This window comes from Purpureocillium takamizusanense, chromosome 10, assembly GCF_022605165.1.
Source record: "Purpureocillium takamizusanense chromosome 10, complete sequence".
Taxonomy (NCBI): Eukaryota; Fungi; Ascomycota; class Sordariomycetes; order Hypocreales; family Ophiocordycipitaceae; genus Purpureocillium; species Purpureocillium takamizusanense.
In genome coordinates, this window is record NC_063077.1 from 633,889 (window position 1) to 659,120 (window position 25,232).

Here is a 25,232-nt window from a genome sequence, read left to right on the forward strand (position 1 = left end):
CTGTGCGCGTCCTCCTGGCCAAGGTGCTCGAGAGGGCATTCAGCGCACGCACGCACGCACGCACGCACAGCTGAGCTCAACGGCTCGTTGTCCTCCCATTGTGCTCGTTCGGTCGCACCCGTGCCGAGGGAAGGACGTGTTGAAACGTCAACGGTCCAGATGCAGGTTGGACGTTTGACCTCAGCCACGCATGGACGCCATCGCCGTTGTGCTCGCTTGCCTCTCCCGCAGCCGAAACGCTGCGCTGTTCCCCCTTGCGTCCAGCTGGCCCGCGCGCCCTCCCGCATCGGCATCGGCAAACGAGGGGCCACCCGTCGTCGTCTTCTCTCTGTGCGCCGCTGAGTAACTAACTTACGAGCCAGCGCTCTGACGCGTGACTGCCGTTTCCTTCTCAGACGTTGGGGGGGCCAGTACTTGCGCGCTTCGTACATGTATGCATGCATGCATGCATGCACGTATGCACCACTGTCAAACTCCCTCAAGGCGTGCGTTTGGTTTGGTGCAACAGGGTCCCGGCCGTGGATGACTCGCACGCAGGCTGTAGCCATTGTGCACAAGTGTCGTCTGGCTCTTTCTCAAACGCCGCCCGCTGCAGGGTACGCCACGCGTGTTGGGTGATGTTGCTGGCGATGCTGATGCTGATACTGCTGATGTTGGCCAGTACGTACGAATCCTCGACACGCCGGCCGTTGCGCTACAGTGCAACGCAGTACGTACGAGCTCAAGCACGCACGTACGCAGAGCCGGGCGTCGAGCATGCCATGCGCTGTTGTGCGCGTGCGTGTATGCTTGCTTGCTCGTTGCTTGCTGTCGTGCGTCTTGCGTGCCCCGGCCAGCCCACCTCCTACACCGTAATGTAGTCACTCATCACACGCTGAGCCTGTGTCGTTGCCGTGTGTGCGCCCTGCCCGCCGCCCCCCTCGGCCTCTGCCATGTAGTATGTGCTTCACGTCTTATCTACACGCCACGCAGGGCGGCGCAAGCTGTCCTGCTCCCTCGCCGCCCCTTGCTTGCTTTGTTGCCGGCGCACAGCCAGCCAGCCAGCCAGCCTGCCTGCCTCACCGCCACCTACAGTACAAGTTGCATAGGTGGGTAGGTAGGTACTTACGGGGCTTTCTGTGTCGTCAGACTCCTACTAGAAGAAACAAACAAAAACTGCCGACGCGTCGACCGGCGAGGCGGGCGTTTGGGCGAGGGGGGCGAGGGGGGGGCGCTGGGGCTGGGGCTGTGCTCTCTGATCTTGAATTATATGAAAGTGGTAGTACTGTAGTTGCAATGAGATAGAATGAACCTGTCGTCAGATTCAGTATGATGCACCGTAATAACTGACGACGACAACGTAAATTGCCAAACGCGAAATGCTACGAGCAACAGCAGCAGCAACTGCAACAATGCCGCCACCTTCACGTAAACATGTAAGCTACACCACGACGCACGCCTACAACAACAACAACAATCCATTTCTACCCTTCCTTTATTATTATCATCATTATCATCATTGTTCATCCTATCCTTCTTTATGTCCTGGCATCACCCTCATCATCCAATCTCACACGCCGTCCGTCCGTCCCACGCACATCCAGATTGAGATCAATCACCTCGCCATGGTGTAGGGTAGGTAGTCCGCTACGAGTCAAGACGGCGAGGTCAAACCTACCCTGTCATACATACACGTCTCTCGCCCGGCCTCTCGCGGTATAAGTGAGCGACTGCTAATTCATGCATGGCCCGTGTACACTTCGTACGCCCCCCGCTCCGACAGGGCGGCGGCGCAGGGCAAGCAAAGGGACGCGCGACAATTAGGTTGGCCGGCCCGACGGTGGCGGTGCGCACTCTTTGGGACATGACGAATAGGTCACCACCCGTGTGCACAGGCACAGATCATGGGTCACTCACTCTCGTGCAGAGGCACTTCCGCGGGCCGGGCGAGGACGGCACCGAGGGCACAGGCACCGCGCGGCGTGTGCGAGCGATAAGCAGCCTCACCAGAGAGTGACACAACAGCATCACATCGTCAGCACCTGGCCGCGTCTTCTTCCTCACATTCATTGTACTGTATTCCACTACTCCAACAGCCGTATCCTATCACAGACACAACGTGGCAACCGAGCGCCCTCCTCCCTTGTCGAGCTCGGTGGTCTGTACGTCGCCGCGCGCTGGCTAACGGCCCATGATGTGGCCCGTCCGTGGCGACCCAAGTGTTCCCTTACGCAGCACAAACCCCTTTCAACGCCGTCGCCGTGTGTCGTGTGCTGAAACACGCGCAATGCATCGATTACTAACTCCCCGCGTCCCTCGCCGTCGTGACTCCGCTCGCCACGCATCGGATTTGCCGGAAGCTCGCTTGCGCGCGCCCATGCAGCAATCAAGCTCGTTTCCACATGCCCCTCGTATCCTAGCGTGGGTGCGTTGTGACTCGTTTGTGGTGGAAAAAAGAGTGCTGTAGCGCCTCGGCCGCCGTGATGCGTCGCTCCGGGTGCAGCACGAGGCAGTTTTCCAGCAGGTCTCGGAACCGCTCCAAGTCCTGCTTCTCCGAAGGCGACATGCCTGCAGCCGCGTCGTCGAGGCGAGAGCCCAGGCTGCGCGTGGGCTTGACAATCATAGTCTTCATGACTTCCTAAATCAGATGCGCGTCAGCAGCTGGTCCCCCTATGTCGGGCGTCAAAAGGCAGGGCTGGCTGGGTCAAGGCGACGTTCAGGGCAGGCAAGCAGAAACGACGCCCCATCCAATAATGAGGTCGTGTCGATGATGAGGCTGACGGGAGACCCCGGTCCACGCGAGATGCATGCGTGGCAGTCTGCCGTGCTGCTGACAGGAGTTGTGGGACGGCCGCCACTGGGCAATAGTCCAGCAATAATCCCGGTGCAAAGTCCCACGATCCTACTCCCCGTCACGCATCCGCTCAACGACGCACTTACGCCGCCCGCGAGGTCCCGACCCAGCGTGGAATGCGCCCCGGCCATGACTCGGCGGCACCTGGAGCGAAGATCGTCGGCCGCTATCGAATCCACACACATCGTAAAACACCCTTGTTACGTACCCTGTTGGTGAGCTTGTCGCGCGTGACGCTCACAAAGTTGTCACGGTCGTCGAAATGGTGTGGCCACATCTGTCCGCGTTTGTAATACTTGGGATACATCCGCCCGCGCAGTTCCATCATGAGCTTGAGCATCTGATTGTTGTTCTCGCCGGGAAACAGGATCTTGCCTGTAAACAGCTCGAACAGCGTGCAGCCGATGGACCACACGTCAATGGCGTAGTCGTAATCCATGCCGAGAATCACCTCGGGCGCTCGATAAAACCTGCTGATCAGGTACGGCGTGACCTGCGAGTGCGCCGTGGCCGCGTCGTCTCTGTCGATGGCGGTTCCTAAGTCGCAAATCTTCACAAATTGGCGCGTTTCGTGAATCTGCCCTCGTTAGCCTCCAAGCGTCTAGACCAAGAGCTCGCGCCAGCAACTGACCAAAATGTTGTCGGGTTTGAGATCCGCGTGGATGATGCTGCTCCTACGCATATGGTCCAGCGCGACGAAAATCTGGCGAGCGAATCGCCGCGTGCCCTCGAGGTTGATGCCGACATTCTTGCCAAACTTCTTCAGTACCTCGCGGAGATTCATCTCAAGGCCCTCAAAAACCATGCAGAGGTGGCCCTGGTGGTCGAACGACTGCTCAAAGCGGACGATGTACTTCTTATTCGATGGATCCCCGTCGTTGAGCTTCTTCAAGATGGCAATCTCCGTGAGCGCCCCCTTTCGCAGGGCAGTGTTGTTGCGGATGATCTTGATGGCCACCACCTTCTGGGTCTCTTGATTTACGGCGCGGGCAACCCGCGCAAACATGCCCTGGCCAAGCACCGACTGAACCTTGTAGCGAGAGTCCAAGATCTCGCCGACGCGAAGCTTGTAGAAGCCCTCAGAGTCATCGCCCTCGAGAATACCACCCTGCGTCTGGCGCGTGTCTGACGCCTTGGCCCGCTGAGCTGCGTACTTGACCTCGTCAAAATCTTCCGCAAACATGTCGAAATCGTCATCTTCGTCGCCAGAGGCGTGCTGCTGTAAGGGGCTTCCCGGTTTGGGTGCCTCCACAGGTTGTGCTTCGCCATGCATGACCGCCTGTCCATGTCGAAGGCCATCTCTCCGTTCATCTTCCTGCATGTCGACTGTTGGATCGTAGTCGGCGGCCGATGGACCCTCCGGTTCAGCGGCCTCTGCGTTGACATGCGTGTTCATGAGGCCCTTGTCGTCCAGAGGCTCGTCCCGCGACGTGGGCGAGTGAGGTGAGGGCCAGTCTATACGGTCATTACTCAAACATTATTACTCTTGCGGGTGCGGTGTCTTACCAGAGCCTGGCGTCCGAGGGGTACGGGCCTCCAGCGATTGCTGGCGAGGCTCTGGTTGTGTGGAAGCGGGCGATGCCGTGTGGCCAGCCTTCTCGGCGGCGGCCCCGACGGCATGGAGGAGCAGGGGCGTAGCCGAGCTGGACTTGGCCAAGAGCTCCTCGCGCCGCTTCCGACGCCGCTCAATCTCGGCATCCTCGTCGATCGGCTCCGGTTCCTGGAACTCTGGTTCCGGAGACAGCTCCTTGGTCGCCTCCCTGCATAGGAGTTAACACATTGTCCGAACGCAGCCGCGGAGTAGTGGGAGGCGCAGGAAAGGACGGAAAGGCAACGACAAAGGAGTAGAAGCGAATCGCAACGAAGACGGACCAGGACGCGACCGCGGAGGGATAGGCCCACGCTGCAACGTAGGCTGCGAAGCAGGCCGCGTCCCCTGGGGAGTGGAGGCAAGCGGCAACGGTGGCATGAAACGACGCCGCACCGCAGGCTGAGATGCAGACGTATTCGCTGCTCGCCGCCAAGGGGGGGTGGGATAATGCCGGGGCAGGCGCAAAACAGAACGCTGCGACGAAGGAATAGCAGAGCGTGGCAACGAGGGAGGAGCAGGACGCTGGGTTGTGGGAGGGAATGGGCCCGGCCCCGAGGTAACAAGACAAGGACGAGGGGGACGGGTCACCGACATTGTGCCCGGAGCGAGGGAAGGCCGGGTCTTCTCGCGTGCATCGGCTCGCAGCGGGAGCGAGGGTCTGTCACCGCCGTTGTTGCGATTGCCTCTCTCGTGATCACCGCCCGCATCGCGTCGATACGTGCTGGGGGAGCGGCTGCGGCGTCGTGGCTGCTCGTCACGGTAGACATCTCGGCGACGATTGTCGAAGCGGTCGTGCTGTCGACCGTAGCCGCCATCGCGAGGTCGATAGCCGTGTCGGTCGCGGTCCAGGTGGTCTCGACGGCGGTGCTGATCAGCGTCGTCGCGATATTGACGCGACTCGTTGTTATAGCCTGAGCCGTGGGGCGACGGATGGTCTAGATCCTCGTACGAGACGCGTGATCGGCGGTATTCGTGTCGTGGGGCGTCATCGTAGACGCTGTCGGAGGGCCGCCTGCCTCGCCCACGGCGGTCATCGCGGTAGCGGTCGTCGCCGCGGTGAGAACGCGAGGGCCTCGAATCGTAGTCTCGTCCACCACCGTAGTGGTCTCCGTCGTCACGCAGCCTCTTGTATCCGCGAGGAGAGCGGCTCCGGCGAGACGAGCTGGCGCTCGCTCGCGACGGAGCGGGCGACGGGTCGCGCGGTCTGCCTTGACGGTCAACTCCATTTCCTGCTCGAGAAGTCTGGTGAGATGCCTTCAGGTCCCCGTTTCCATCGTCCCTGATCTCACCCTCGTCCGAGCTCAACGACATGATGGCAAGCTCGAGGTGAGCCAAGAAGGACAGTCCCAAGGGCAGAAGGAGTGTCAGCGAGCGTTCTTGAGATGCGGCAGCGCGTATCAGAAGGAAGCGTCCAACCAGTTCAACAACAGTCGTTTAGCCCTCGGCCATGGAGAAGCCGATGCCGATGCGGGGTTATGCAGGAAGGAAGAGGAGGCAAATGCCGAATTGAGGAGGTTGAAGCGACGTCTGCAGATGGGAGAAGAAACGATGACGATGCTTCGCAGCAACTTGGGCCTGGGGAAGCAGCCCAGAGTTGACGGCGAGCAGCGCAGGAAAGACGCGACTGAAAACGAAGCGCGCTGAAGGACGGAAGAATTCAAGGTCAGATGAGGAAGATGCTGACGATGACGGGATGCTGCGGCGTGGTGGTGATGGCCCAAACGCAGCGAGGGTTTGGAGGAGAGGTGGTGTTTGGGAGGTTTTGAAGTGGGTGAAGCGATGTCGCTTCGCAGGAACTCGCAGCAGCTGCTGCAGGGCAGCGCCGGGGGGTGGGGGGACCGGTCACCAGCTGGTGCAGCCGCAGGTGGGGCCCACGGCTGTTTCTGTTTCACGAGAACGATTACATAACACGAAGATTCTGCCCCGCAGGGTCCCTTGAGACAGTCTTCACCGCCCGCCAAAAATATCGCGGGCTCCCTGGTGTCGCGGGGGGAGAATTGTATGCAGCATCCGCTTCGCCACACCGAGTCAACGAGCGCCGCATCGTCGTCAACCACAGTCTCTTGCCCGGACATCTCTCGCTACACAGAGAGAGAGAGAGACATCAAAAACCAAAAACAAAACAAAATGGGTGGTGCCAACAGAGAAGGTGCGCAAACCATCCTACGCCCCGCCCGCTGACCCTGCGTCCTGCATTCCCTCGTCGCTGACCAGTTGCGCAGGCGGCAAGGCCAAGCCGTTAAAGGCCGCGAAGAAGGCCAACAAGGAGCTCGACGAGGACGACAAGGCCTTTCTCGAGAAGAAGCGTGCCGGTACGCAGACCGATCTTCCCTCCACCCCCACCCCCGCCAACTCAGTTGCGACTGCGACTGCGACTGGCGGGGACAGTCGAGCATTGCGGCTTGCCGTTGCGTGTCCAGACAAAGCTAACGGTCATGCCTTGCTGCAGAGGAGAAGGCGCGCAAGGAGCTGGCGGCCAAGGCCGGCGGCAAGGGCCCTCTCAACACCGGCGCCCAGGGCATCAAGAAGAGCGGCAAGAAATGATGAGCGACGGCGGGCGACGGACGGCTTGCGCGCCGGCGGCTTCCCGAGCGTGATAGGCTAATCCTATGCCATGTGCTATGTGCAGTGTTTGCGTTGCGTAGACCGGGAAGGGTGCATGCCAACGAGGCGAGGACGCTGTCGTTTTGGGGTCTTTCCATGTTTTTTTGATAACTGTACCGCGGGCTTGCAGATGCGTGACTGCTAATGAGAAACGATAAACGCCCACCTTGAGATTTTCCCCGGTTTTTGGCTGGCTTGTGATGTTCCAGCGTCGGTGGCAGATGTGCCCTGTGCTGTGAGATGCGTGAGGTGGTTGGTGGTGGGGCGCGGCGCCTCTCGCCAGCGACCGGGTAGACAGGTGTGTACTAGGGCGGCAGGGCGGGTGGCGTTGGCGCGCCGAACCTGGAAACCATCCCATCCCATCCACCTTCCCATGAAATGGCCGACGTCGACCACTTTGCAAACGCGTCATGGCCTCAAATCCTCGTTGCATGGCCCGATATTGCCCTGCAATCCTTGACAATTGTTGATCCCCAGCAGTACGTATTGCCCGTTGTGGATCGCCGCCACCAGCGCACGCAGCGAGCAGCAGCAACCGCAGCGGCAGCAGCAGAACCTCGGAGCGCCGTCCACTGGACTTACACGTGCTGTTTCCCAACAATTCGTTTCCCCACTGTAGTCAACTTATACCAACGTTAGCTTCCATCTTGCCCCAAAATCAACAACCACTTCCATAGACGACCCCGTCCAGCATCCAGAATTTAAAAGAGAGCCACCACGCCCGTCGTGAGCCTCTTCGCCATCCCAACATGATATCAATGCCCGCTGCCGCCCATACTAGGTAGACTTTTTCCCATCGTCGTGGTACATCGTAGGACCACCTGAACATGGCCGCACTGCCCCCCGCCAACAAGGGCCGCAGCGCCAGCACCGCAGACGACGACGACGGCCTCTTGCGCCGGCGCCGGCGCCCATCATCATCATCATCATCATCACCACCCGCCTCCTCCTCCACCACCACCACTGCAGACACCCTCGTCCACGCCGTCAAGGCTCTCGAGCACAAGGCCGAGCACACCCTCCTCCAGCTGTGGGACGACCTCCCCGCCTGGCGCCGTGACAACGCCTTCATCCGCTCCGGCTATCGCCCCATCCGCGGCTCGTACGCGCACTCGCTGCGCTCCCTCTTCTACCTGCACAACGAGTCCGTCAACATCTGGACGCACCTCCTAGGCGCCATCGTGGCCATCGCCCTCTCTCTGTGGTGCCTCCGCGGCGTCCTCGTCGCCGCCGCCGCCACCACCTCCACGCGCCGGCCGTACGAAGACTACTACCGCTACGTGTCCACGTACGCGGCGGCGGCGGCGCGCAACGCCTCGCGTGCCGACGTCTGCGTCTTTGCCTGCTTCTTCGGCGGCGCCGTCGTCTGCCTCGGCATGAGCGCCACCTTCCACGCCCTCGTCGACCACAGCGAGGACGTCGCCCGCTGGGGCAACAAGCTCGACTACACGGGCATCGTGGCCCTCATCGTTGGGAGCTACGTTCCCGCCCTGTACTACGGCTTCTTCTGCAGACCCGTATTGCTCACGGGCTATCTCGCGCTGGTACGTCTAGGAATCCGTCCGTTTCCGGCTGTCGCGCCGCCTCCCCCCGGCGTGCCTGCTGCCCAGCCCAACCCAGGCAGCAAGCAGATCCTTGCTCATGCGTTTCCCTCCAGATATGTCTTCTCGGAACCGGCTGCGCTGCCGTCTCCTGGATAGAGCGGTTCCGCACGCCGCAGTGGCGGCCCTATAGAGCTGGCATGTTCATCGGCCTGGGACTCTCGGGTATTGTCCCCGTCGTCCATGGCCTCTCCATCTACGGCTACCGGGAGCTCGAGAACCGGATGAGCATCAGTTGGGTCATCGCCCACGGCGCCATGTACATCTTTGGCGCGGTGCTCTATGCGGTAAGTCGCGAAGGACGGGGTCGTTGCCCAACAATAGAGTCCCATGCTGATCGATGTAGGCCCGCTGGCCCGAGCGACGCTCGCCAGGCGCCTTCGACTTCTGGGGCAGCTCGCATCAGATCTTCCACATGTGCGTCCTGCTCGCCGCCGGCACGCACTTTTACGGCATGACCAAGGCATTTGATCATCATCACACGGTCATGGGGTCGCAGTGTCTAAACGAATAGCGTCCTCTCGGTTGAAAATAGCATCATCTCACGGGGGTATCATTCCGACATCACTCATCAACGGCAACATTTTCCAGCCCGAGATCCATGACGCGCACGAGGCCTGACCCAAACGCCGCCGCCGCCCAGCATCCATATCCGTCGTTAGGATTCCAGCTGACTACCGTGACGCGCGTGCCCAGCTCGTGAACCACGGCGCGGGAGGGATCCATGAGCGCCACGGGCTCGTCGTCGCCGGCTCCTCCCCCGTCGTCTGCATCCGCGCCCTTCTTCGCCTTGTTGCCTTTCTTGGGCGGAGCCCTGGTCTCCGTGCCATGCGTGTTCTTCTCCATGTCGAATCCCTGGACAACCCTCGCCACGCCGCGGGCGGACGCCGGAGACGGCGCAGTGAAATGCTCTGCCGGGCGGTGCTCGTGCTGCAACAGCCGCACGCGGTCCGTCGGCGGCCGGCGCGCCTTGAAAAGCTCGCACTGCGGGTTCAGCGCCCACAGCGACCCGTCTGTCGTGCCGACGAGCAGGCACGGGTGCGTCGTCCCCACGGAGAGGCACGACGGAAAACACTCGGCCGTGAAGATGCGGCGCACGAGGGGAAAGTGCCGGTGGTGCATGAAGCCCACCATGGTGTTGAGCGCGTTGGCGGACGGATACGCCGAGAAGAAGCCTTGCAGGTGGTCGCTCCAGGCGAGCATGTTAGCCTCCGTGTTGACCGCGTTGATCTGCACCTCGGCCGTCTCGTAGCTTGGGCAGCGCAGGTCCACGATCTTGACGGACCCCCCGACTGGCAAGGAGGCGGCGAGGTAAGGCTCCGAGGGGTAGCCCGTCGCGAGGGCGATGACATCGCTGTGATGGACCGGGTGGCGGGAGAGGAGTCGGGTTGGGAAAATGGACCACAGAGCCACCGATCCGTCCGAGTAGCCGGCGACAAGGCGATTCACCGAGACCCAGTCCATGGCCGTGGCCTTGACACCTAGCTCGTCGACCATGCTCAGAACGGCGAGGGGGGCTTCGACTTCCTCTACTATTCATTAGCTCCAGCGTAGTGTTACTGTGCGTAGATAGATGTGACGTACCGTAAGAACCGTCACCCTCTCCCGTTACCTCGAGCACACGAATGCTCCCATCCCCACAGAGAATGGCCAGCAAGCTTTCGACTCCTGGACTCCATTTGACCCTCCTAGCTCTCCCGCAGTCCAGGCACAGCGTCCTCAGTAGCCTGGGCGCGGCAGGCAGGGGCCTCGCCATGTCGGCCTTGGTTGTCCTCTCGCCACAAAACTCCCAGACCTGCACCGTGCCATGCCGCTCGAAGCCTGGCCTCTGATGCTCCTCCTCGTAATTGTACGTGTCATGGTCCGCACGCGGTATCACCGCCAGGGCGAGGACCTGCGAGGTAGACTCGCCCTGTCGCGGCGCCCAGTCCATGCCGACGACCACGCCGCCCGTATCCAGCATCCAGCCCGCAGGAACTTTGGTCTTGTCCTCATCTCGGTCGAAGGGGATACCATTCTGTGATATCGCGACGGCATCGCCGGGTGCGAACTGCACCACCGTCTGGTTCAAGTACGGGCCCATAAAGACGGGCAGTGCACCCTCCACAGGCTGATACGGTGCCGCCTCCTCCGCCGAGAGCGTCCTCATCTGCGGCGGATCGCTGCCTCGGGCGCCCTTCCACCTCTCACTCCACGCCTTTCCCAGCTCAAACTGCCTGTCAATGCAGCCCGGCGCCCACACGCCCCTCTCCGGCAGCCCCTGGGGGTCCTCCTCGTCCAGCACCTTTGGCGGCAGGACCGGCCACGGGATCCAGCGGTCCAGCAGGCGCTGCGTCGTGCGCACCGCGTCCGGGTTCGGCCCGTACCATATCTGGATCAGCGACTGCCCGCGGATCGCGCGCTCGTACGGCCCGCTGTATGTCTTGACCGCATGAGAGTCCGGCGGCACGGGCTCCACGTCGCGGTACTGCGCCGTAGCGAGGGACAAGGTGCGGATGCCACTGCCGCCGCCGGACCTGACGGGGGCATTGCGGCGGGCGGGCTTGCGCGCAGCAGAAACAGGGTCGCGTCGTCTCTTGGGCGCATCGGAGGCGGCATCGTCATTCTCGCCGTCTTCTTCATCGTCAATGGCCATGCCATCTTCGTCAAAGGCGACCGCCTCGTCGCTGCCGTCGTCCTCGTCCGGCGCATGCTCGTCGGCGGCATCGTCAAAGTTTGCGTCCTGCTCGTCGGGGTCCTTTCGCCGCCGGCGGGACGGCGTGGCGGTCGCTACCTCATCAGAGCTGCTATCAAAGTCGTACTTTTCGACCGTGTAGCGCTTTTGACGGTTGGAGGTGCGTGTGCGCATTGCGCGGGCGGGTGGTGAAGGGAGGGAGATAGAGACCGTCGAGTTGTTGAAGGGCGCTCCACGCTTGGAAGCTATGGTGGGCCCTTGACCACAGAATCCAACGGAGACGTCATCTGGCTGGGTTGACCCTTGGAGGGACTGCGGCAGGGTCGCATAATGGGCTGCAGATTGGGGGCCAACCCTCCAACGACATCCAAATTCCACTGCCGCAACAAAAATAAATACAGAGAGCCTCACCACCGCGTTTGATTGTGAACACCAGCAAAACGTGCAAAAAAAACATACAACAGCCGGTGTTCGCTGGTCGTCACCGACCCAACTACTAATCTGCCGCTCATAAGCTTGTCTATGGGAGAGCGGACGGGATCCCGAATATTCTTATGGCTATGGTCGTATGTGCTAGGTAGCTGAGAGAAATCTACTTATATCGGCACCCCCCGCTATAAACCACTAAAATAAGGGAATTATTCCTCGACCCCTATTTTTAAGAAAAAGCCCCTAATTCATAGCTAAATAGCTATATCTTACGCCCTTAAATTCTCTCCCTTTAATAAAAAATAGGAACTATATTATATTAACTATAGTTCTAGCCTTAACCCTAACTACTATTAATAATTACTAATGCCTAACTCTAAAGTACTTTATAGAATTATAGAAAAAAATAAGGTTAATACCTATATACGCTATAATTTAGGGACTTCTTATTTAGATAGAGGGGTTGAGGAATAAATATTTAAATGATAACTATAACCGCAGCTATTCGCGTATACGAGAAACTTTATTGTTTTTTACTATTAATAACACGCCCGTGCAAAGTCCACCTCCGAAGGTCACCTCTTTTGCGGAACTATTATAGCGCCATGAGAGCCTCTTCCGCCATTACTTCTGCGTCCGTTTTGTCACAGTCGGGACTCGGTAGACAGCCTCAAGCAGCCCAGGCTTAGCGGCACCCGCCGACCCCTCCTGAGGCGCTGCCGAGGTTTGTGTCCCGGGGCTCAGCTGGACTGTACAGCCTGGCACTGATGCTTAAAGACTATGGGTATACCAGGAGACAGACCAGATACAAAGCTCGAGCTGATGGAGGAGCTAGGCGAAGAGCATCCAGATACACTTTCGGGAATAAGAAGCCTTGCAATTGTGCTTGGAACACCGGGAAAGTACAAGCAGGCAGAGCAGATGCATCGGCAGACCCTCAAGCTAAGGGGGAAAAGGTGCCAGGCAAAGAGCATCCGTCTACGCGAAGAGGTCGTCATAATCTTGCAAACTGGTTCAGAGCAGTATGTCCAGGTTCACTCGACCGCCACCAGGGAGCCTTCGATGGGACCAAATCCGGCGAGACACCGAGTTGTGTTCTTTGGTTGGGCGGTCTGCCGCTAGTGGACATGATGCCGCCAGTACTGTATAAATTTCCAGATCGATTGCATATCTGTTCTATCGGTAGAAGCTATCTTAATCGTGACTGACCACCGCTTAGCTCCTAAACCATGGATCTTCGAGGAGTTGTTTCGCTGTCTTTCTGTCCTCTGGACGCCATTGCAGCATCCCCCATACAAAGTTTAAGAATTTCTCTTTGCTGGTTCCTTCGAGGTATTCTTCAGAAGCCTCCAGGATTAGCCCTTCTGGGATCGGGATTTCAGCCTTCCATTGCCCTGTGGGCAAGGTGTTAGTATGCAAAATATTTGATATGATGGAAATGGTGCTTGCCCTCTTCTGTGAAAAACTCTGCGCTCCGAGCTCCCCTCTGAAGCAAATCCAGGGGTGGCGGTCCGAGCATCCCTATAACCTCCGCCAGATGCGCCCGAGTCAAGTAGCCTTCGCCGCTGGGGTCATCGCCGTAGAAGAGGTGCTTTCCCTCGAAGAGATCCCAGATCTAAATAGCCATAGGAAAGTTTAGAACATAGCTTGAAAGCCCAACGTGAACATACCATGACGCCGACATTCCAGATGTCCACCGGATAACTCCAAGGCACCTTGAGCATGACCTCTGGCGATCTATGCACATTCGGCTGAGCGTCGTGATTTCTTCTCTCGTCACCGTGGACCGCGGCACCGAAGTCACTTAAAATAACGTTGCCAAGCTTTCGGGGCAAGCCAAATTTCCGAGACAGGTAGATCGGAAACCCGTTGATATATTTTCGCGGTGTTGGCGTTTCAAGCTCAGTCTGAGTGAAAGCTTCAAAGAGCTGCTTGTCTACTAGTTCCGAGTGAATATTATCGGCTTTGATGTCTACGAACGAGTGGTTAGCAATTTGTCAATTCATTCAGGGCTGTTGTTAAGGTGGATGTGGCGCCTACCTGTGTGGACAAGTTTACATTCTGTGTGCAGATAGTCCAGCCCAAGCAGAAGCTCCCAGAGTCCTGCCTTGAGGAGGTCTTCGGTGAATCGATTGGTCGGGTTCCGACGTGGTAGGTCCCTCCAGCGGTCCCAAAGAGGGGTTTGGACAAGGCAGTAATGTTGTTTGCCCGCTGGGCTCTGGAGTGCGAACTTGTCCAAGGCTGATCGCACATGGCGGCGGCCTGGGTGCGAGGAATTCACTCTCTTGATGCTCTCGTAGATGTCGAACTCATATTGGTGCGCATCATCTAAAGTATACATTTTGAGCGTTACATGATTATGGCTCCTAATGATGCCAATTAGCTTCTTGTTTCGCCATTTCGAGAAGGTGAATGGCGACAAGATACTAACTCAAGGTCACGAGCTAGCCACACTGTGGAGGTTGATCCGAATCCCAGCTTGCCCAACACCTGGTATTTAGAGGCGTATACGTGCCCAATATGAACCGGGATGTATTTGCCTTTCTTAAGTTCGTCGAACTGTTCCTCTTCAAGCAACGCCGACTCAGGGATAATGTCGAACCCTGCAGTAGGAATCGCACCGGCTGGAGAGGAGTCTTGCGTGTTAAGTGTCGCACCCATCTCAATACAGACGCCATTTCAATGACCTAAGAATTTCCGCGGCCCTAACTGTCTGTGCGATAGTTAGCTAATAATTGTGTTCAGGGAAGATAAACCATGGGAAGATCAACTGGCACTCAGTGCTAACTGCGATAGGATACACTGCACATTGAATTTTTCATTTATAGTAAGGGAGGGTATGAAAATAATAAAAGAAAACAGTTAGATGCCGTCCTGTGCACCGTTTTTAAGGCCGGAAAGGGTGGGCTGCAAAAAGTGGGTCGCTTCCTGCTAGTCTAATAACTACTACTACTAGAGGTTAGGGTAGCTATAAATCGGAAATACGTTTTAAACCCGTTTATAGGAGATTAAAATTAAGAATAAGAGTAGTACTAGCTATATAAATAGAAAGTACTAGCTATATATAAGATTCCGGCTAGCTAGGACTAGTAGCTACGTAACTACTAGGCATAGGAAGATATCCCTATATAGCTCGCCTACGTTTCGCTATTTATTAAGCTCTTTAAGCTTTAGTCTTAGTCTATAGCGATAGGCGTAGCCTAACGGCTAATATAGCTATTATCTCTCTTGCCTAACTAAACTAACTATACTATTACTATTATACTATATAAATATTCTATATTTTTCTAGGCCTATATTCTACCTCTATATTATATTAGCTATTTTTAATATATATATATAAAATAAGATTAATATACTATAATATATATTAATATCTTAATTAAACTATATTAGTATAATATAGCGCTTATATTAATATATTAATAAGGCTTAATTTACCTTAAAATATTTCTGTTATTTTCTTATAATATTATAATGTTAAGGACTTATTTTCTAAGCTATATTAAATAATAATATTATTATTTATACTTATTAATATTAATTATATTTATAATAGGGCTAGCGCTATATAATAAGCGCTAGTTAAGTTATTAATTTTTAATATACTATAAGGGAAGTAAATTAAAGTTATATATTAAATAGCCCTTATATATATAATACTTATTATAATAAGGCCTATATAATTATATATAGGAATAAGACTTATATAACTAGCTATAGGCTTAAATACTATTATATTAATAAGAAAAGGCGCGAAAAAGGGAAGATAGCTTAAGGAAGACGAAAAATAGCTAAAGGAATACCTAAGGGTAAAAAGGGGCTATAAAAGTAAGACTATAAAGATAACTATAAAAGAGGGAAGCTTTCTTAATTAAAGAGGGCTCTTTATGCCTCTTTAGTTATAGCCGATAATACTTACTCTTTTTGCCTTATTTTAATACTTTAGATATAAGTATGCCTTAATAATATAAATACCCCGCCCTTAGCGCGGATCGCTATATAGTTTTATAACTAAGTATAAATACGAATATTTAACGTTAAGGACTATTTAATTAGGTTAAGATTAACCTTTTAGCTATAAAGGTAGCTTAGAATTCGATATCCTTATATAATAATATATTAAATAGAGATAAAAAGAAGGAAAAAGATAAAGGGATTACGTTTTGCTATTTAGTATCTTTCTCGCCTTAATATACTATATATAATATTATTATTTTTAAGGTAGTATCTTAGGTTTTTATAAAATACTAATAGTATTATTAATAATAGGTATATAGTAATTAGATAAATAAAAAGTAAAAGAGATAAGGTCTTTAATCTCTTTATAAAGTAAGGTAAAGGAATAATAGGTATATAAGAATATTATTAAAATCTCCTTAAAAAAAGATTTAAATAGTATTTATTTATTTAGTTACCTATTTTAAGCTATAATATAACTATATAAGAGTAATAGGATAGAGGAATCTTAAGAAAACCTTTTTAATATAGGATAAAAACCTTAAGTAATAAATTATTTCCGATAATTTCTAAGTTATAATAAAGACTAAAATCGTTTCTAAAATATAACTAAGAGACTTATAACTAATATTAGAAGGTTATATATATTATTTAGCTTACTTAGGACTCTTAAGACTTTTAGGACTCTTAGGACGCCTATAAGTTAGATATTATAAGGAGATATATCTCTTCCTCCTCCTCTTTATTAAACCCCTTTTCTTTATCTAACCTTACTATAATAATAGGGCGACTAAATACCTATACCTTAATATATATATATATATATATAAGGCTCTTACTTTACCTCGACCTTATCTTTAAAATTAAAGATCGTAATAATATTAGACTATTATAAAGTCTATTAATTATTAAACGCTAATAAAGAATAACCTTAACGATAGTAAATAGGCGTTTAAAGAGACTATATTATTTACTTTTATACCGCTATTAATAAAATAATTACCTCTTAAATATTAGACTTACTTATATATATAGACTTATAGGTAGCCTATTTATATAATTAATAAACGTAAAATATAATATAAATAGAGTAGCCTTAATTATATATTTTATAGCTTAGTAATAAAGATATAATTATTTAATATTATATTCTTTCTTAGCCTTTATTTTCATAATTATAATATAGTAAATATATATTATAATCTTTTAAGTATAATAAATATTAATAAATATAACTAATAGCTTCTTTTATTAATATTACGATATTAAGAAAAGGGAATAAGAACTTATTTAATAATAATCGCTATATTACTTTAAATAATATATATATTATAAGGGGCTTAGCCTAATAAAAGCCTAGGGCATTACCTTAAGTATAATAACGCTATATATAGCTAGGACCATATATAGACCTAGACCTATAGCTAGTTATATAAGCCTGTATATAGTAAGCGCCGCGTATATAGGGGCTGCTTAGTATATAACCCTAATTTACCTCCTTTATAATATGTTAATTATTAATAACTTAACTAGCTCTTATTATATAGCGCCGGTACTATTATATATATTAATTAAACTACTTTTTAATAATATAGCTATAACGAGCTAAGTTAAGATAGCTTTAATATTTAATATAATATATATAAGGGTATTTAAACTCTTTAAGCTTTAGCTATAATTATTAATATATAATTAGCCTTAAGGTAAAAAAGACTTACTTAATTTATTACTATTATAATAATAGGTATAATAATATAATAATATCGATTTTTATTATTATAATATATAAAATATAATAGCTAAAATAATATTAATATTATTTAGCGAAATAATAGGCTAGTAAGCTAATAGGTATTAGATTTATTATAAGGGAATAAAATAAGGATAATAAAAGGAAAAAGAAAAAGAAAGAGAGAGAGAGACTAAAAAGGGTTTTTATACTTAAGGCGCTTAGCCTTAATTAGCTAGCTAAGGTATATATAATTAGCTTACTAAGCGTAAATAATAATATATAATTATAAGGGGCTTGGCCTAATGAGAGCCCGGGGCGCGGCCCCGGGCGCAGCAACGCTACGTGTGGCTGGGACCCCACGCTGACCTGGGCCCGCAGCTAGTCACGTGGGGCTGCACGTAGCGGGCGCCGCGCGTATAGGGGCTGCCCGGCACACAACCCCAATTTCCTTCCTTTATAGCACGTTAAATATCAACAACCCGACCGGCTCCTGCCACACAGCGCCGGCCCCGTCACAATAATAATAAGATTAAATAAAATCGACTTATAAATCTTTTATTCTAATATATTACTTTATAGCTAGCTATATATTAGCTAGCCTTAGCTACCTTAACTATAAAGCTATATTATTAAGGCTTAAATCCGCTTATATACTATATTATTATATTAATAGACTTTAGTCTAATAGTATAGGATAGAGTATATATTAACTATAACTATTAGCTATATCTTTAATTATATCTCTTTAGTATAATAAGGGCTATTTTATTTCGAAATACTTCTTAGTCGCGCGACCTTAATATATAATATTAATATTACGTATTTTCCTTTATATTAGCTTTATAACGTAATTATAGCTACTATAATAGCGCTAAATACTTTAAATTATAATTAAAGCTTTTATAAGAGGACTAGAATTATAATGCTTTAAAATTCTAATATATCCTTTCGCTCGATCGTATAGAAAGAAGGAATATCGCTAAGCTCTATATTTAATATAGTAAAACGGTATAAATATTAAGAATTAACTTATAACCTTCCTTAGCTTAAGCGGCTATAAAAGATTATAGAAAGATATTAAAGAGTGATTTTTTAATATATTACTATCGACCCTTTTATTATAATTAATTAGCTTCTTTAAAACTATTATATTAACTATATTTTAATAACTCTTTTAAACGTCCTCTAAAAGTATAGTATTTAATATACTACTATACTTTAGAGGCTAAACGTATACTAAAAATAGCTATAAAGCGCTTAGCTTTTACTAAATAGTATATTTAAAAGCTAGCTTTTAAATAGTATTATTAGATCTTCTTTAATAAAATAACTATTACTTATAGATAGGGTAAAAAGTCGAAGTAGGTTTTTTATTACTATATAAGTTAAAACCTCTATTTTAAATATATTTTTCTCTATAATATAACCTTATTTAAGGAGAGAGACTTTTACTATATAATATATAGCCTTAGGGTAAGTTAATAAGATATTTATAAATATTCTAGGCTACTTTTTTATAATAAAAATAGTCCTTACTTTCGCTATTACTTAAAGACCTTAAATCTATATAGAATAGCGTTATAAGCTATAAAATCCGTAATTACCTTAAAGAGAACCTTTTAATAATTATGAAAATAAGCTCTATCTTTATATAAGATAATACTCTTATATATAAAAGTAGTTTAGTTTAAAACTAGCTATATAATTAGGCTTAAGAAAATAAGGTTTCCTTAAAGAAATAGCTATTATATTCGCTTAACTTAAACCCAATCGAAAATATATAGAAGTTACTTAAAGAACGGATCTATAATAGGTATCTAGAACTCTTAGATCTAAAGTAATAATTAATTAAAATAGCGGCTTTATAAGGCTATAATTAAGATTTAAGAAGATTTTAAAGAAGAGCTCTTTTAGAAGCTAGTTAATAATATAACCGAGCGATTAGCTATAGTTATTAATATATATAGCTAGTATATTAAATATTAATTATACCGTTTAAAAGTATAAGACTTAATAAATTTAGTTATTTACTTTAATAATTAATTAGGCTCGATTTAGCTAGGAAAACGCGATTTAAAGTTCTATTATATAGTATAGTTATTATTATAGATATTTAAGGTATTTTAAAATAAATTTATACCTATTATATTAATAGTAAGACCGATCCCTATTCTTTTATAAACCGATTTACTAACTTAAACTAATTATATTTGTTTTTTACCCTATATATAAGGTTTTCTAGTAAATTTACTTTTTAGCCTTAAATAATTTATTTAAGCTTAATTAATAATCAATAAGTAAATAAATAAATATATTATTTAGCTTTATATATTCTTAAATCTAAATTAAGGGCTAGTCTCTTAAAGGTTATATATTTTATAGAGTATTATTAAGGGGATAACTACTTTTTATTATATAAATAACCCGCTTTATAGATCTAGTTATCCTAGCTAATTAAATATCGCCTAGCCTACTATAGCGAATTAATATATATAAGTATAGGAGCTAGTATAATACTATTATATAGCCTTTTATAGCCCTTATAGCCTTCCTTATATATATATATATTATAGCTAAGGCCTTTTAATTACTTTATTATACCGCTATATAAGACCTTTAGATTACCTTATTATAAGCCCTTAGCTAAAGAAATAGATCTTAGCCTTTTCTTAACTTATTAAACTAGCCTACTATAATATAAGTAGCTATAAGCGGCGCTAGCGTTAACGAGCCTTATAAGTTTCTTATAGGCTATAAAGTAAATAAGGAAACTAATAATAATTTTAATTAAAGTAAGCTAATTAAATAGCTAATTAAGTAATTAATAATAAGTAATATTAGGGGCATAACTATATTTTACTATATATATAACCTATCCCTATATTTCTAGGCCCGCGCCTTACTTATAGACCGCGCTAGCTATTTTTAGTATATAGGTATAAGATAAAACTAGCGCGTTATAATATACGCCGATATCTTAATTAACTAATATCGTTATAACGTAGCGCTTATAATAGTATATTAATAAGGCTTTATTTATTTAAAAAGTATGGTTTTACTATTTTATTAAGATATTATAATATTAAAGACTCGTTTTTCCGGGCTAGGCTAGGCGCCTATATATATACTATCGCTATTATCGCTACTATCGCTTATAATACCGCTAGTCGGCCTTAAGTAGCTATACCGCTATTACTACCGCCGTAGGTACCTTATATTACTATCTTTATTATCGCTTAAGGGCTATTACGATACTTACCGTAAGGTCTTCTATAAGGTATACTATAAGGCCGTAATATAGGTATTTAATAATATCTTATAGTAGGCGTTAATATTAATATAGGCGCGTAGGCGAGATATATATTAATAGGCGGCTATACTAATAGACTTAATAGTTATTATATACTAGCCTTACCGGTAAACCTTAATTAAGTATAGTAAAAATATATACTATAAGATTAACTAAAGTATTTTATTTTATAGGGAGGGTTATACTTATAGTAAAATATAATTATGCCCTTAATACTACTTTTAATAATAAAAATAATAATAATAATTTAATTTATATATTTATCCCTTTTATATTAATATTTATTATTTTCGATATATTTAAAGACTTCTTTATCTTTTTAATTAACTTTTATTATAATAATAGCGTTATTATTATTAAAGCTAAGACTATAAAGTCTTATAATTTTAATAGTATCTCTTACCCTTTTTATATTATCTTTTATTATAATTATAGCCTAAAGAGACTACCTTAAGGTATAGGTATCTATAAGACTATAATATAAAAGCTTAATTACTTAATTAAAATTATCGCTAAGGCTATTAAGAATTTTAATTAAAAATAGGGATATAAAATAGCTAAAGGTAAATATAATTATAAATAGTCTTTAGACTTATTTATTTATATTATTTATTATTAATATATATAAATCTAATAAAATAAAAAGTAAAAGCTTATAATTAAGTATAGTATATAAGCTTATAAGATAGTAAATATTATTTATAAAGCTAACTTAACTTATTTATATTTTTATAAAAAAGATATCTATAATAATAAATAGATAATAAAAAGTTATACTTTAATAACTTAATATTAACTTAAGTATTTATTAAAGAGCTTAAATAAAGTAAGACTATAATTAATAAGCTATTTAATAATAATAGCTATCTTAAGACTATCTTTTAAACCTACCCTTAATATTATAAAATATAAAAGAAATTTCTTAAAGTACTTAGCCTTAATAATATATATTAAATTAACTACTTTAAAATACCTTTCTTTTAAACTATAGATATTATAGATTAAAAGACTATTATTAACTTTATATTTAGCCTTATTAAAGGCAAAAAGAGTATTATTTCTAATAGCTTATAAAGCGCTTTAATAAGCTTTATAAAAGCTTTTTAATACTTACTTTATAAATAGTAATAATAAATAAAAAGTAAGCTCTTTATATAGCCCTTATAAAAGTCTTTCTTAATACTTAATAATAGCTATATATCTATTATATCTTAGCTAATACTTAAGCTAAAATTAACTTTTATTAAAAAGATAAAGAATATAATAATAGCGTTAATATTAATATTAATATAGTTATAAATTAATAATAACGATAATAATAATTTATTTAATAAGCGGTAAGAGCTTAATAACGATCTTAAGGCCTATAAATATATATAATAAAAAGTAAAAAAAAAAGGATCTTAAGTCTTAAGACTTAAAATGATAACTATAAGAGTATATTTAAAGCCTTTTAGTTTATTATTTATACTATTAATTATAATACCTTTAACGAAGTATAGATATATTTTAGAGGATTACTATTAATAAAGAAAGAAAAGTCTAGGGGTAAAGGTATTCTATTTTTTAATTTTTTCTAACTAATCCTACGCTATATAGTTTACTATACTTAGATACTATTCGCTACTAAAGTAAGCGCCTAGCTACCCTATAATAAAGCGTATAATAGCTACCTTAATTTATATATTATAGCTATTGCCTTTTAAAGCTACTTACTTATAGAGCTAGCTATAATACCTACGATACTATCGAATAGCTCTCTTATAACGCCTTTTAAAGAAGACTATTACCGACGATAAGATAATAATAACGAATAAGGCATTATAAGGTAGCTAGTAATATAGCTACTTAATCCCGACTAGTAGCATTACTAGCTATAATAGCGATAGTATTAAATATACGTAAGTACCTAGCCTAGCTTAGAAAAATAAGTCCTTAATATTATAATATCTTAAGTAAATAGCGGAAATATATTTTTTAAGTAAATTAAGCCTTATTAATAAAAAGGTAAATAAAGCTATAAGCTTAAGTATAAGCGCTTTATAAGTATAGTTATAGGTATAGTTATAAGCGTAGTTATAGGTATAAGTTTAGCCTAAAGTAAAATAATAACGCTTTAATATTATAATATCGCTAAGAAATATATTTTAAGCGAATTAAGCCCTATTAATATATTAATATAAGCGTAAGCGCTATATTATAATAATATAGTTTAATTAAAGTTTAATTAAGATATTAATATATATTATAGCGTATTAATCTTATCCTATACTTATATATTAAAAATAACTAGCGTAATATAGGGGTAAGGTATAAACTTAAAAAAAAGTAAAATACTTTTACCCTTAGACTTTTCTTCCTTTATTAATAGTAAAACTTATATTTTATTAAAACCTTTAATAAAAATATATCTTTTAATACCTTTAAGAAGAATATATACTTTAATATAAATAATAAATATAGTATTATATTAATTAATATTATAATTTTAATTAAAGGGTTAATAATCTAGTTAAAATTATTTATATAGATATTAAGTCTTACTTTATAATTAATATATTAAACCTTTATTACTTTTATAAATTACTTAAAATAATAATTAAAAATAAAGCTTACTTATATATTTAGAAAGCTATTAAATAGCTTAAAAAATAATGCCCTAAATATATTTAATAAGCTTAATTAAGTAAATTAAATTATTAACTAATATATTTAATTATTAACCTTTTTACTAAATAATATTACTTTACCTTTATTATTATACTTAATATATTAATAAGAAAAGGCATTAAAAATAGAAGATAGCTTAAAGAAGATAAAAAATAGCTAAAAGAATAGCTAGGGGTAAAAAAGGGCTATAAGGATAAGACTATAAGGATAACTATAAAGGAGGGAAGCTTTTTTAATTAAAGAGGGCTCGATATACTTCTTTAGTTATAGCTAATAATATTTACTCTTTTTACTTTATTTTAGTACTTTAAATATAAGTATGCCTTAGTAATATAAGTATTTTACCCTTAATATAGATCGCTATATAGTTTTATAACCGAGTATAAATATAAGTATTTAATATCTAAGATTATTTAATTAGCTTAAGATTAACCTTTTAGCTATAGAGATAGTTTAAAATTCGGCATCCTTATATAATAATATATTAAGTAGAGATAGGAAAAAGGAAAAGATAAAGGGATTATATCCTATTATTTAATATCTTTCTTGCCTTAATATATTAGTTAATATAAGCTAAAGTTATTAAAGGCTTATATAAGTAACTTTAAGTATTAATATAGCTTACCTTATAGTTATATAAGCTTTAAATACTTTATAGAGGACTAACTTTTTTACTATAATTAAATTATTATTTATTAATAGTTTAAAAAGCTATTAGTTTATTTCCTTATATTATTAATTACTTTATTTATATTAACTATTATAAAACCTTAAAAATAATTCTTTTAATATTTAAGACCTTACTATTATAATTAATAGCTATAGCTAACTATACCTTAATACTATAAATAAAAAACTTAAGATCCTTTAATATCTTAAGCTTATAAATAATAATAAAGCTAATAATAATATTAATAATAATAATATTAAGGCGATTATAATATAATAAAGCTAAGCTTTAATATAAGCTAAAGGATTATAAACTTAAGATTAAGGTAGGGCTAAAAGTAAGGCCTATAATTAATAATAGCTTAATTAATTTATTAATTAAGGTATTTAGCCTTTATATAATAGGGCCGGCGCTATATAGTAAGAGCTAGTTAAGTTATTAATATTTTATATACTATAAAGGAGGGAAATAAGGGTTATATACTAAGTAGCCCCTATATACGCGGCGCTTATTACGTATAGCCTTACGTAATTAACTATAGGCATAAGTTAGCATAAGGTTATAGCTATATATAGCGTTATTACGCCTAGGGCTGCGCCCTAAGCTTCTTATTAGGCTAAGCCCCTTATACTTTAGCTTTTAGTCTTTAATAAAACCTTTTATAGTTTAAGTAAAAAGACTTAAATAATTAGCCTTTATAAGTATTATAGGTAGCTTTATAATCGTTATAGCTATTATAGTTATTATAGCTAGCTATTTAAAAGCCTTAAATTTTAAGGGCATTATAAGCTACCTTAATAATAGCCTCTATTTTAGCCTTATAGGCTACTTTATAGCCTACCTTTACTTTAGTCTCGATATTATAAAATAAGGCTATCTTAATAATCTAGCTATAACTATAGTTAAGGCTACTTAATTAGGCTTAATAAAGACTATTAAAGTAAAGGAATATAACGCTAATATAATAATAATAATAATAATAATAATAATAATAATAATAATAATAATAATAATAATAATAATAATAATAATAATAATAATAATAATAATAATAATAATAATAATAATAATAATAATAATAATAATAATAATAATAATAATAATAATAATAATAATAATAATAATAATAATAATAATAATAATATACGAAAATAATAG

At 43.8% G+C, this 25,232-nt stretch overlaps 5 protein-coding genes and 1 non-coding gene across 7 annotated transcripts; 2 read left to right on the forward strand and 4 right to left on the reverse strand.

Annotated features, from left to right (window-relative positions):
* Nucleotides 1-2,027: 2,027 nt before the first annotated feature.
* Nucleotides 2,028-6,196, reverse strand: PRP4 (Non-specific serine/threonine protein kinase). Of its 2 annotated transcripts, XM_047991391.1 has the most exons (5): nucleotides 5,017-6,196; nucleotides 4,340-4,593; nucleotides 3,465-4,288; nucleotides 3,042-3,410; nucleotides 2,028-2,617 (listed from the first exon to the last, which is right to left on the reverse strand). In XM_047991391.1, the coding sequence occupies exons 1-5, from the start codon at nucleotides 5,733-5,735 to the stop codon at nucleotides 2,396-2,398; spliced, it is 2,388 nt and encodes a 795-aa protein (XP_047847403.1). In that variant the 5' UTR covers nucleotides 5,736-6,196; the 3' UTR covers nucleotides 2,028-2,395. The 2 variants fall into 2 exon arrangements, with proteins under 2 accessions (XP_047847403.1, XP_047847404.1); XM_047991392.1 differs by having other exon boundaries at nucleotides 2,028-3,410.
* Nucleotides 6,197-6,437: 241 nt separating this feature from the next.
* Nucleotides 6,438-7,193, forward strand: TMA7 (Translation machinery-associated protein 7). The gene is made up of 3 exons (XM_047991393.1): nucleotides 6,438-6,573; nucleotides 6,647-6,736; nucleotides 6,874-7,193. The coding sequence occupies exons 1-3, from the start codon at nucleotides 6,552-6,554 to the stop codon at nucleotides 6,966-6,968; spliced, it is 207 nt and encodes a 68-aa protein (XP_047847405.1). The 5' UTR covers nucleotides 6,438-6,551; the 3' UTR covers nucleotides 6,969-7,193.
* A 247-nt stretch (nucleotides 7,194-7,440) lies between these two features.
* Nucleotides 7,441-10,237, forward strand: JDV02_009715 (uncharacterized protein). The gene is made up of 3 exons (XM_047991394.1): nucleotides 7,441-8,572; nucleotides 8,686-8,916; nucleotides 8,976-10,237. The coding sequence occupies exons 1-3, from the start codon at nucleotides 7,856-7,858 to the stop codon at nucleotides 9,141-9,143; spliced, it is 1,116 nt and encodes a 371-aa protein (XP_047847406.1). The 5' UTR covers nucleotides 7,441-7,855; the 3' UTR covers nucleotides 9,144-10,237.
* JDV02_009716 (uncharacterized protein) lies at nucleotides 9,145-11,535 on the reverse strand. Its single transcript, XM_047991395.1, has 2 exons — nucleotides 10,214-11,535; nucleotides 9,145-10,158 (listed from the first exon to the last, which is right to left on the reverse strand). Exons 1-2 carry the CDS (start codon nucleotides 11,475-11,477, stop codon nucleotides 9,194-9,196), a joined length of 2,229 nt encoding a protein of 742 aa, XP_047847407.1. The 5' UTR covers nucleotides 11,478-11,535; the 3' UTR covers nucleotides 9,145-9,193.
* Nucleotides 11,536-11,755: 220 nt separating this feature from the next.
* Nucleotides 11,756-11,871, reverse strand: JDV02_010895. The gene has a single exon (XR_007157345.1). It is a non-coding gene; the product is annotated as a 5S ribosomal RNA (ribosomal RNA).
* A 1,269-nt stretch (nucleotides 11,872-13,140) lies between these two features.
* Nucleotides 13,141-14,073, reverse strand: JDV02_009717 (uncharacterized protein; the record flags this gene model as incomplete). Its single annotated transcript, XM_047991396.1, has 3 exons — nucleotides 13,141-13,347; nucleotides 13,403-13,704; nucleotides 13,773-14,073. 3 exons carry the CDS (start codon nucleotides 14,071-14,073, stop codon nucleotides 13,141-13,143), a joined length of 810 nt encoding a protein of 269 aa, XP_047847408.1.
* Nucleotides 14,074-25,232: the final 11,159 nt, after the last annotated feature.

What these genes read in the sequence shown, in the direction of transcription:
- PRP4 (XM_047991391.1), bottom strand. Translation starts at nt 5,735, where the DNA reads ATGTCGTTGAGCTCGGACGAGGGTGAGATCAGGGACGATGGAAACGGG. An exon ending in TCCCTCGCTCCGGGCACAAT is followed by an intron (nt 4,594 to 5,016) that starts GTCGGTGACCCG and finishes ACTCCTATGCAG; the next exon opens with GGAGGCGACCAAGGAGCTGT. An exon ending in GCGACAAGCTCACCAACAGG is followed by an intron (nt 2,618 to 3,041) that starts GTACGTAACAAG and finishes CATCTGATTTAG; the next exon opens with GAAGTCATGAAGACTATGAT.
- TMA7 (XM_047991393.1), top strand. Translation starts at nt 6,552, where the DNA reads ATGGGTGGTGCCAACAGAGAAG. An exon ending in GGGTGGTGCCAACAGAGAAG is followed by an intron (nt 6,574 to 6,646) that starts GTGCGCAAACCA and finishes CCAGTTGCGCAG; the next exon opens with GCGGCAAGGCCAAGCCGTTA. An exon ending in TCTCGAGAAGAAGCGTGCCG is followed by an intron (nt 6,737 to 6,873) that starts GTACGCAGACCG and finishes GCCTTGCTGCAG; the next exon opens with AGGAGAAGGCGCGCAAGGAG.
- JDV02_009715 (XM_047991394.1), top strand. Translation starts at nt 7,856, where the DNA reads ATGGCCGCACTGCCCCCCGCCAACAAGGGCCGCAGCGCCAGCACCGCA. An exon ending in TCACGGGCTATCTCGCGCTG is followed by an intron (nt 8,573 to 8,685) that starts GTACGTCTAGGA and finishes GTTTCCCTCCAG; the next exon opens with ATATGTCTTCTCGGAACCGG. An exon ending in TTGGCGCGGTGCTCTATGCG is followed by an intron (nt 8,917 to 8,975) that starts GTAAGTCGCGAA and finishes TGATCGATGTAG; the next exon opens with GCCCGCTGGCCCGAGCGACG.
- JDV02_009716 (XM_047991395.1), bottom strand. Translation starts at nt 11,477, where the DNA reads ATGCGCACACGCACCTCCAACCGTCAAAAGCGCTACACGGTCGAAAAG. An exon ending in AGAGGGTGACGGTTCTTACG is followed by an intron (nt 10,159 to 10,213) that starts GTACGTCACATC and finishes AATGAATAGTAG; the next exon opens with AGGAAGTCGAAGCCCCCCTC.